The sequence below is a fragment of the Trichechus manatus genome, unplaced genomic scaffold (genome assembly GCF_000243295.1).
Source record: "Trichechus manatus latirostris isolate Lorelei unplaced genomic scaffold, TriManLat1.0 scaffold00007, whole genome shotgun sequence".
NCBI classification, from domain to species: Eukaryota; Metazoa; Chordata; class Mammalia; order Sirenia; family Trichechidae; genus Trichechus; species Trichechus manatus.
The window spans coordinates 16255240-16267822 of record NW_004443943.1 but is presented as its reverse complement, the minus strand read 5'-3'; the positions used below and the strand labels follow the sequence as shown (position 1 = coordinate 16267822).

General features: G+C 37.4%; 1 protein-coding gene across 1 annotated transcript in view; it reads left to right on the top strand.

Moving 5' to 3' along the window:
* The first annotated feature begins 2556 nt into the window (after positions 1-2556).
* The window catches only part of SLC16A12 (solute carrier family 16 member 12), a 25160-nt gene continuing 15133 nt past the window's right edge, over positions 2557-12583 (top strand). Inside the window, 2 exon segments of the mRNA XM_023738725.1 lie at positions 2557-2681; positions 11176-11279. Of these exon segments, the coding sequence (XP_023594493.1) occupies positions 2572-2681; positions 11176-11279 (214 nt within the window). The 5' untranslated portion in view covers positions 2557-2571.

Below are 12583 nucleotides of genomic sequence, written 5' to 3'. Positions count from 1 at the left end.
GTTGCCATTGAGTCGGAATCGACTCAGTGGCAACTAGTTTGGTTTTAGGCCAATGCATAGCAATATTATCTTTCAAATAATAGTCTTGATTTTCTCTAAAACAGTAGGGTTTAGTATCTGTACCAATACTGCTCTTTCAATACTTTTGATGGATTTATACTCTTCCATTGTCCACTTGACCTCCATTGTGATCAGTCTCCCCACTACTCATGAGATGACTACTATGAATATGAAGAGGGAGGCCAGCGCTTGAAAGTGAGCAAACCTAAGTGGCCTATTTGGGAATCACTCCTATTACCTTGGCCTCACTATCTTTGCTCTTGTATTTCCTCTCTGAACTTGAAAGCTACCAATCCATTCCAGTGGCATCCAAAATGTACGCTTGCAAAGTTCTATTGTGAGTCATTTTATTGAGAAAGTTGTAGTCTTAAATTATTTTTTTATTAGGCATTTTGGTTTGCCCATAATTTGCCAAGTGGTACATAGCCCACATTCACCAAATTATGTACAACCTAAATGACACTGTCATATTTGAAATGATGTTTCAATTAGTATTACTTAAGATTTATTCTGGTGATCATAATAGATTTGTATCAACAACTGGGTGGTTTGCTCAATCCAGTGGAAAAAGTAATTGTCAAAAGTCTTATTTTGCCTCTTAAAAAATTCCTCCCTAACTGTAACTAAGAAGTCTTTTCAACATGCTGAAGAATACGTGAGGAAATACCTTATCTCACCCGAATACCAGCACAGCTTATGAGTCCTCTGCTCAGTGTCTAACTAACAAGGCTGCAATCAAGGTTTCAGCCAAGCTGTGTTCTTTGCTGCAGGCTCAAGTAGGGAAAAATCTGCTTCCAAGCTCACTTGGGATGTTGGCCACATTCATTTTCTTGCAGTTGTAGGACTGAGAGCTTCAGTTTTTGGTTGTCAGCTGGAGGCTGCTCTCAGATCATAGAGGCTGCTGCAGTTCCTTGCCATGTGGCCCTCTCCAGAAGCAGTTTGCAACATGGCAGCTTGCTTCTTCAAGGGTATCGGAAGAGTAAGAGCGAGTCTGCTAGCAAGACTGAGTCTTTATGTAATGTAATCACAGGACTGATGTTCCATCACTTGTGGCATTCTCTATCAGTTAGAAGCAAGTCACAGGTCCTATCCACACTCAAGGAGAAGGGATTGTGATTACACAAGGTATGAACAAAGGAGGCACAGGGGTCATAGGGACACCTTAGAATCTGTCCACCACAAGGAGCTTTGTGTGCTTTGCTCACCACTGAATCCCCAGTGCCCTAAAATAGTGCCTAGCACATACGAGCCACTCAATAATTATTTATAGTTGAATGAATTAATGTTGTAGATATTACTTCTTTGAACCATGCTGGACTTCTAATGTTTTTTCTCCAAGCTTGTGATTTACCTTTTGATTTTATTACTTGTTTTGATGTACAGAAATATTAAATTCTAATTTAGACAAATCAACAAAATTTTTTCCCTTCTTTTGCTCTATTGCTTTATATTTTAGGGAATCCTCTTATCTACATGTCAGATAAATAATTGCCTACATTTTCACCTAGGTTTTTTTTTTTTTAAACATTTAAGTCTGATCTGTCAAGAAGATCAAGAACTAAATGAATAGTTGTAACTATGATGTATTGAATAATCCTTTTTTTTTTCCTCCACTGATCTTTGCTACTTTATTTAGATTATATTGTATTATTATGTAGTAGCTTCTGGGCTCCCATTCTGTTTCATTTATTTGCCATGCTAGTCTTGCTTTAGTTACATACTTTCAAAATTATAGTATTCTTTGTCAGAAATGTCAAAGAAGTTACTTTTAGACTCACTGAGTATAATAATTAGGATATAACCTAAGCTGCTGTAACAAAGAGATTCCAAAATACAGAGGTTCAGAAAAAAAATGGAAGTTTATTTACTTTCATATAGTAATGTAGAGATGTATGAAGTCTAGAGCTGTAGGGGTGGCTCTTTTCCACAAAGTCATTTGGGGATCTTGAAGCTCTGCCAGCCCCAATGGTGATGTCCTGTTGTGTATGATTGAAGCTGTGTCATCTCACGTCCATGTTCCAGACTGTGGGAAATGGATGGCTGAAGTGCCTTTGCCTTTAAGCTGATGAACTAGAAGTGGCACATATTACTTCTGCTCACATCCCTTGGGTGTAGACTAAACCATGTTGCCACACCTATCTTCAAGGGAAGCTATGAATATGGTATCTAGCTGGATGAACATGGATAGCTAAAACCTGAGAGGTTATATTATTAAAAGAGGGATGGGTACCAAGTCTTTGTTCCAGTCTGATATTCATAGTTACCAATAATCTTATTATACAGAAAAGTAATAATCATTTTTACCAAGTGAAAATCAACTTTTTGGCTATGGCAATAAAATACAAACATCTCCTGATTTTTGGTTTTAGATGGCCAGTAACCTGTGTGCCAGGTAGCATTCTATGCCAAACTTGAATACCAACAGGAAGTCACTGGGCAGCAAACTCTTTCAAGATCATAACTTGGCTGTTGGAGTAACTTGGAAAAGAAGAAAAAAGATAGATTGAAGCCATGGCAAAAGTAAATCGAGCTCAGTATACCTCCCCACCAGATGGAGGCTGGGGCTGGATGATTGTGGCTGGCTGTTTCCTTGTTACCATCTGCACCCGGGCAGTCACAAGGTAGGTGGGATTTTCTTCTTCGTTTATTGATAGGACCTGGCTTATGAAAATATAAGTATATATGTACGGTGTGTGTGTGTGTGCATGTGCATTTGTATTTTATTTGACTGCTCAGATATAATTTTCTTTGCAAAGAATGTGATTTTCTGACACTTAGAAGTCCCAGGTTTAAAATGGGAAATTTTATGTAACATATATATTAATAATAATAAAAAAAAAACTCCTGGGTAAAAAAAGTGTCAGATCATATTTAGACCAAATGACATGAGTATTCCAGCCATTGGTTTTCATAAGCATCTCCAGAAGATGTGGAAGTATGTTCTTCTATCCATATTTCTTCTATCCATTATTAATATAAAATATTAAAAACCCTTTATATACTAAATAATGGGAAGTAGTCTGACTTTTTCATTAGAGGAGTCAATGTTTCCATGGTATTTTCATGATAAAACAAATTTTCCAGGGGTTTTTAAGAAATTACCAGACACCCACCTGAGAAAATAAGTTAGCATAAGCTGATATGGCTCCAAGGATAGGTAAGATAATTTCTGCAAGCATTTTTCTCCAGAATTTTCTTATCTATTATCTTCTCATTAAGATTTTACAGTGGAAAAGGGGAGCTAATTGAATGTGTAATTCATAACTCGTAAATTAAAAAGCAACATTGGTGGCGTAGTGGTTAAGTGCTATAGCTGCTAACTGAAAGGTCGGCAGTTCGAATCCACGAGGCTCTCCTTGGAAACTCTATGGGGCAGTTCTACTTTGTCCTGTAGGGTCACTATGAGTTGGAATTGACTTGATGGCAACTGTTTTGGTTTTTGTTTTATGAACAAACTGATGGCAAGAGATCATAAAGTTGTAACATGTGGCTTTGAGTCTAGGGATGAGGAAAAAGAGCACTGGGTGAAAAGAGTCTGATCATAAAGTTTACAGTGGATTTGTGGACATAACACATGGAGATAATCTTACACAGGTTGGGGTCTCCGTTCATCCCAGAAGGGAAAAACATAAAAGGTCAGCGTAATCCTTGAAAACCCATTGGCTCACCAGGAACTGAGCCCTTGTGAACTTAAAAACCTTGAGTTTGAATGCTTTTGGTTCAGTTTGCATTTTGGCTATGATGGTAGAGGCTGAGTTCAAGGTTGAAGGAAAGCAGTTGGATGACAACAGCATAAATACAAGGATTCTCTCATTCTTGCTTGCTCGTGTCTTTCTCTCTCTCTCTCTTTCTTTTTTCCAAGAACACAGAATTGAATATGCTGAAGTTAATTAAAAGTATACAATGGGACACATTCTTCATATCGTTGAAATAAATATAGTTTTGAAATCTGCATATGCTAGCTTTTTTCTCTACTGGTGTGTTCATTCAAATAGAACTCATTGTTGCTTTTCTCTGGCACAAACCCTTGGCAGTACATAAAAGTAATTTGTACTATTAACTTTATTTGATGGCATCACAGATAAAGGCATTGATACCTCCCCAATAACAAGGCTATAATGTAGGAAAGAAGCAGGATGTTTGTTTGTGTTGCCATAAGGTTTGGTTGATTATGCGTCATGATAAACTGTAGTTTTGTTTGAAATTTATATTCACATATAAATGCATGCTCCGTTTTTTACACCAGTGAGATCATACTATACACACTGCTTTGAACTTTTTTTTCCTACTTAATAATATCTCTTGGAAGTCTTTCCATATCATCATATGTGGCTCTATCTCATTGAAAAATAGTTGCTTAGAATTCCAACATATGGATATGTCCATAATGTATTTAACACATTTTTATTGATGTGTTATTGTTTTCTGGTTTTTGCTATTACAAACAATGCTACCGCTACGACCCAGGCCATTTTAAAATCATGTTTTAGCTCTTGCCTTGTGCCTGACCATGCTGCCTCCCATACAAAATTTACATAAAGTTTAAAGTTGTGCAGGCTATTTTTTTTAATCAAAAAGTAGTCATTTATTTATTCAGTCCCTTAAAGTGTATTGATTATTTTTTCTAGACATCTTATTACCAAATACATTATGTTAAGAATCATATTTCATTGTGTAATTGCATGATACTCTATTCATAAATTGACCACTTTAGTTGGAGGTGATACCTGAAAAGCAACATTTGGTTTAAGTGTCCCAAGAAAACTCCCACAGCTGAGACATATTTTTCTCTAAGTCTTTTGAGTCCAAGTTCACTTAGTGCAATAGATGTCTAGAGTTCTATGGAATTGTGGAACTCTTTTAACAACAGTCAAATTTCTATAATTGCTAATGTTCTCTGAGCACTTACTCAGTGCGCAGTGGCATTGTTCCAAGTGTTTTCACTGATAAAATCACTCAATCTATGTAACAGTGGAGACAGCTTGAATAACGTGTTCAAGGTCCCACGGTTAGTAAGTGACAGTGCTTTTAACCACTAGGTTACAATGCCTCTTGAATCACTTCCTACATTGATTTAGTGGATTAATTTCATCACCCAGAGAAAAGTCTTAACCAAATGTCAGATGTTGTCAGCACCTAACACTACAAGATCCAGGAGCAAAATTTTACAACAGAAGATGACAAGATGGAGACAACAAGCATGTTGGCTCCTTGAAAGAAAATTTCTTTGAGAATGTCATTTCGTAACAGATGACACTTGGGTGGTATTTTGTTTCCACATTCTTATAAACACAGCCTATCAAACCATGACAGGATATTAGGAATTGTTTGCTAATGCAGCATAATCTAACCTATTCTGACTAATACAGTCGCAGTTACCAAACTGCTTATTTTATAGATGGGTAAACAAACCCTGGGAGATTAAGAAGTTTTCTCAAGGACACTCATTTACCCAGTGTGAGAATCAGGGATCAGAACCCAACTCTACTGATGTCTGCAATTGCACAAATATTCCAAAGAACAATCAAAATAATTTCCAGAGTGAGAACCACGTGTGCTCATAATAAAATTTGTTTTCTTTAAGGTCATGCCTGTATTTAAAAGGCATAAGTCATGAAACTTTGATATTTGGAAAATTCTATGATACGTTTTGCTTTTGAAAACAACTAAGAAGTGATACAATATTCCTCTCATATTCCATGAGAAAAAACAAAACCAAACCCATTGCTGTCGAGTCGACTCCGACTCATAGTGACCTTATAGGACAGAGTAGAACTGCCCCATAGGGTTTCCAAAGAGGGGCTGGTAGATTAAAACTGCCAGTCTTTTGATTAGCAGCCAAGCTCTTAACCACTGTACCACCAGGGCTCCATATTCCACAAAAATCACAATAATTCAGAAGCACATACATGGTTATTACCTCTGGTGAGCCTGTTCACATGTTCAGATAAGAATCTCAGGTATTATTATTTTTTTAATTTATTTTATTTTTTGTTGTTGTTGAGAATATACACAGCAGAACATACACCGATGCAAGTTTCTACACGTACAATTCAGTGACACTGATTACATTCTTCAAGTTGTACAACCATCCTCACCCTCCTTTTCTGAATTGTTCTTCCTCCATTAACATAAACTCACTGCCCCCTTAAGTTTCCTGTCTACTCTTTTGAATTGCTGTCGTCAGTTTGATCCCATATAGATAGTTCTTAAAAGAACACAATGCTCAAGTCAGACATTCTTTACCAGTTAAGCTAAACTATTGTTAGATTTTAAAAAGACTTCAGGGGGTGTTTTTGGTTTAAGGTTTAAGGTTTAAAGATTATCTCAGAGCAATAGTTTCAGGGGTTCATCCAGCCTCAATGGCTCCGGAATCAGCTATTATTTCTGACTTTCACATATCTAAAGTAGAGAGTCAGCAAAAACAAGAGAAACCCTCAATGAGATGGATTGACACAATAGCCACAACAGTGGGCTCAAATATAGCAAAGATCATGAAGATGGCGCAGGACCGGCAATGTTTTGTTCTGTTATAAATAAGGTTGCCATGAGTTGTAGCCAACTCAATAGCAAATGACAACAACAACAAAGGTGTTTGACTGATGTGACCGGTCAATCAGTTAAGAAAACAGCAAGCAGAAAACAAAACAACAACAAAGTAAGACTAAAAAAAAAGTCACAAGAGCCAAATATAGTCACACAAATGTTAAGTTCCCCAAAAAGATTTAGTAAGGAGAAAAGAAGTGATCTATGATATGAATTAGGGTAGTGGTAAGTGGGGGGATTTGAGAAATATGTAGTAGGTAGAACTTGGCAATTGATTAGATCAGTAGTTCTCAACCACGCTGATGTTGATCTCCAGGAGACATTTTGGATAGAGGACAAGAATGCTGCTGAACATCCTACAATGCAGAGGACAGCCCCTAACAACAAAGACTTGTCTGGCTCAAAATCTCAGTAATACTAAGGGCAGTTTAACTGTTTTGATAATGAGGCTATATCCAAGAAATCATTCTTTACTTAAGTTGAAGGCCTAGTGGTTAGAAGAAAATAATAGACTTTTTAGTACTAGCCTAGCAATCTTTAGCATGTTAAGAAACATCATAGGGGTTTTTACACTGAATTAAAACTAGTTTAAGGCTGTTGCAGTTAATTCCATGCTTTAAAAAAGCGTTGTGATATTTTAATTAAATTTAAATTTATACAGTCAAATCTTGTCTCACACTGAATCCCAGGTGTACAGTGTACCTAGTAGTGGCTAGGTAGTTGTGTTACCATTCTCTGTGCTGTTAGATGTGACTATGTTTCGGTACTCCAAACTCTGATATCATTATGAAGTCGGCATCACATCTACTGTAGTATATTGTCTGACGTCTTAAATCACTGGATGGAGAAAGACCATTTTTTTTATCCTTTGGACTGAGTTGATTGCATACAGTGCTCAGTGTGGAGAACAAGAAAGCAACTATGGTGGACCTGGAGATGTGCCACTCATCTCTACACTCAGCTGCAGGGTATACAGGGCAGCCTGCCTCTGTCAGTGCCCTTAGGGTCCCCCCTAAGCTGCAGAGGGCTGCCTCTCCCAAGAGAGCACTCTTGCTGGGGAGGCCCACATCCAATGATTGGTTGAGGTGGAAGCATAAAGGCCCAGCCATTTCATCTGGGGTTGACTGCAGTTTTGTTGGGCTTGCATCGTAGTTTGATCTCTCTGCCCTGTCCTGCTTGTTTCTCTTCCTTCCACAAAGGTTGATCCCTATCATATACCCTGCACACCAAACTCAGTTCCAGCTTCTGCTTTTGGAGAACCCAACTAAGACACAGAATTTAGCTATCCATCCTGTTCCTTTTTCTCTTTCCTAACACCAAGAACAGCAACATAATTTGTGGGGCTCAGTGCAAATGAAACGGCGCCTTCCAGTTAATTGATACAATAATGTGTTCACTGCTTCTGTTCTACCTCCTAGTTCATTGCACAGTGCATGGGTTCTTAAAAGCTTGCAAGCGGCCATCGAAGGCACAACAAATGGTGCCTCGAGCAATTTACGTGGAGTAACAGAGGAAGAAGGAGAGTTAGGAATAGGAGGAGGAAATGGAATGTGTGGCTAATTGCCTCCATGATAGCTGTTCCTTTGCCATGAGACCAGAATAACTGGATGGTGCCCAGCTATCATTACTGAACATTTTGATAAACATTCTATAGGAGAATCCTGATCAAAAGGGGGAAAATGTAGAATAGAATTTCAAATTCTCACAGACTCCAGACTTTCTGGAGCCATATGAAGGCTGGATGAACCCCCAAAATTATTGCTCTGAGATAATCTTTAAGCCTTAAACCAAAAATATCCCCTGGAGTCTTCTTAAAACCAAACAATAGTTTAGCTTAACTAGTAAAGAAAGTCTGCCTTAAGCATTGTGCTCTTTTAAGATCTATCTATATGGGATTAGGTTGACAACAGTTAACTCGAAAGATAGGAAACTTAGAGGCCAGTGAGTTTATGTTAATGGGTGAGAAATAACTTGGAAAAAGAGGGTGAGAATGGTTTCACAACTTGAAGAATGTAATTAATGTCACTGAATTGTACATGTAGAAACTGTTGAATTGGTGTATGCTTTGCTGTGTATATTCTCAACAACAACAAAATAAAATCATAAAAAAAAGAAAATGCAGGGCTGTTTGTTCAAAAAGCAGGAAAAAAGTGCCATTAAATGTGTTAAGATATAAAGCCTTTTCCTTTCTTCAGTGATCGCTCTCGACTTGCTATAATTACTTTTAATTTGCTATTTAATATTGTTCTAATAAAAAACTAAAATGTTAACTTATTAGCATGAATTTACTTTTCATCTTATGTTATGCAATGCTATTTTTAAATGCAAATGTGAGCATTTAACTCATATGTGGGATCACCGAAATTAAAGAAGTCATAATTTGTAGCTCGTACATGTATATGTAGTTCATTCTTACCAGAACAGTGGAAATCCTGCACAAAACTAACTCAACTGTTTTTATTTCACTTCTTGATACACGCATGCATGTTCTGCCAACACTCTCTACCTTCAGCTTACTGATGATTAAGGAAGAACTGAAACGGAAAGAACCTCTGGATAGTCCCATCTTTCCCTTTCCTTATATGTTATCGTTTTCAGCATAAGTGGTCGGCTAATACAGGGAAAGAGGTCCCTGGGTGGTGCAAACAGTTTGTGCTCTACTACTATGTGAAAGGTTGGCTGTTTGAACCCATGCAGTGGTGCCATGGAAGAAAGGCCTGGAGATTTGCTTCTGTAAAGATTACAGCTGAGAAAACTCTATGGAGCAGCTCTACTTTGTAACACATGGGTCGCCATGAGTTGGAATTGACTCAACGGCAACGGGTAGTAGTACGGCAGTAATACAGGGAAGCACATGAGTAGAAAGAATATGATAGGGTTCCTTGGTCATTCGTGTTTCTTAGAACACCATTGCCTTCTTTCTGCATTTGAAGCAAGTTCTAGTTTGAAAGAAAAACATGGCCTCTCTGGGGGCTATCAGCCCCGCCACTTCCTCTTCTCTCCCCATGCTTACTCAGTCTTAGATGTAAGACACTTACCTTGTACTCACTTTCAGTCTCATGAACTCCAGCGTATCGTGAGTCCACAGAAATTCTGTGCTGGGGGACATTTCTAAAGCTATATGTGAATGGAGCACAGAGAACTGCGGACACACACACTGCACATATCCCCTTGGCCCACATGTGTGCTCCATTGTCCTGTTGGCTTTCGCCTACAAAACACAAGTTCAAACACAAAGTTATTAAGGATTTTGAGACGGTGATAGTGGAGCATTAAACCAAGTTTTATGCTTTTGAGTGCTGGGCTCTGTGTGACACCCATGAAGCTGACCCTGCCTAACAGTGTCCTGACTGTACCTGATTTTTGCCTTCCTTTCTAACCTCTCCATCCACCTTCACATCCAGCAGCAACCTGAAGGTGAGAAGGAGAATGAGAAAATAGGTTACCGTGCACTGCCGAAACAGGACGAGTTGGAATCTGGCCCTATCCAAAGAGCCTGATAACCTCCTACGTCATCCCAAGCCACAAGGCCTGATTCTTTCCCCTATCACCAAACTCTATAAGCTTCCTGTCCTGAATTAGGACACCCTACTAATCTGTATGAGGTTCTTTCCAAGCTGTACAGTGATGCAAACTGTTACTTCCGGTTCATTTTTGTCTTTTTTTTCTAAATAATTAAACTCTTTCTTTTTCAATACGAAAACCACTCTCTCTGTGTGTATTACATAAGAAATAGCTGTTCGTTGTAAAATAATTTACAGTACAGAATAAAGATAAAATGATCGTTTGTAATCTTACCATTCACATATAATGAATGGTTACATTTTGGTGTATAACTTTCAGGCTTTTTGTATTTACACTACACATTTTTATATGAACTGTATTTTCACGAAAATAAGCCCTTACTATATGAATTATTCTGTAATTTTTTTATTAAGCATTATATTGTGAATTTCCAAGTTAATAAATACAGACTTCATCATAATTAATACATAAAAATATATCATTATATTAATATGTCATAATTTATTTAACCAGTCCCTGATTAACAGATAATTAGGTTGTTTACACTATTTACTTATATAAAACTAGTTCTCCAGAATGTATTCTTTTATGTATATCCCATATTGTCATCATCATCATCATCATCATCTATTTATTACTTTGGACAGATCCTAGAATTGAAATTTCTGGGTCATACATAACTCTTCATTGTCAAGTTTTACATAACAACCTGTTAGAAGTTACAAATGTTTCTGAAATATTAAAATGAGAATCTGTGTTTTTGACCTGCCATCTTTTCCTTAAAACCTTCTCTATAGCAGTGATCTTCACATCCACTTGATTTCAGCAGCCCCTCTGGTAGCTGAACATTTGTTCTTCTTATCCTCTAGAATGGCTCAAACGTTCAGCTTCTGATTTCCTACTTATTGTGGTCCAGTCATGTATCACTGAAAATCACTTAAAACCCATGGAGACTGGAACAGCTGATTGAACCAAAACTTTAAGTTCTAGTTCAAATCCATGTTCACCCACTTTCTGTATAAACTGCTTGCATTGTGTTTTCAGATGTATCTCAATTTTTTTCGTGGAGTTCCAGACATACTTTGCTCAGGATTATGCACAAACAGCGTGGATCCATTCCATTGTAGACTGTGTGACCATGCTCTGTGGTGAGTATCACTTTCCAGAGATATATAATTACTGGCTAGTATTGAACTGTATGTAACAGTGACCTCCCACTACCCTGGATTATCAGTTTTGCTAAATAGAAAGAGTATGTTGAAAATTGCCTAAGACTATATAAAAAGAAAAGATCCATCCTACCTTCAGCCAAACCCAACCGGACTTGCTCTAGGAATTAATGGTCTTGGCTGATGTCAGATGGAATAGGTAGTTAATACACTTCAAAGGACACACTGCTTGGTTCTTTCATTCAGAGAAATGTTGCTGAGCTCACAGGGCTCCTTCTGATCTCAGAAGTTTACCGTACAGTATATACTTGGCTTCTGTTCCAAATGCTGTGGCCTCCTCAGCATCCAGTCATGTAAACATGAGCCATTTCTATATGATCTCCTTAAATGAATGCCAACAATGTATGCATTATTTCTCACGTCTTTCTCTTCGTTTTTTCCTTTCAGGAGGGTTCAAAATTTGACTCATGGATTTCATCGTTTTTCAGGCACATAAATCTTTATACTTAAAGAAGTATTGGGGAGGGATAAGATGATACAATCATACATTAAACACATTCACCATGGCTGTAACTTCACTCAAGAAACCACAAAGGCACTATATAAGGTGTATATGATATTCTCAAACTTCACAGAATCTTTTATTCTGTGTATACAGTAGAGGAGGATAGACCTTAAATTTTTCCTTTTTAAAACTTTCAAACCAAGATATTAAATAAGTGCCTTAGAGAGTTTTTGAGATTGGATCAAATTTAAATGATTTATTTTCAGCCTACATCTACTTACTCCTTTTCATTTAGATGAATCCCAAGTATTTTAGAAAATTACTAGCTCTTCAGGCCATGTCTTGGTGGCAAAAGGGAGATACTATACTAATTTAGTAACTCATAAATAACTTCATCTGATTCCATTCTGTGTACTGATTCATATTTACTTTTTGGAAAAGATGCACATATTTAGAATTAGTTGAATTGTGCTAAAATGTATTTCCTTGGTTGGGAGGAATTTGAAAGCAATTCTGGACCTAAAAGCAGGTTTCATGGAAGTAAGTTGACTGTTTCAACTGATAACACTAGAAGGTTTTAAGGGATCAACAAATCACATATTTGGGTTTCCTAGCCTGTTTTTTTTAACCAGGAAAACAATCACTTAGATTTCAGGGTCATATTGTTAGTCACAGTCTTCATATCAGCATGCCAAGAGAGCCATGTTTGTCTTTCTCAGAGGATACAGGTGACTTATTTCCCTCACTATTATCTTTTGGAGAATATTTATAATCCCCC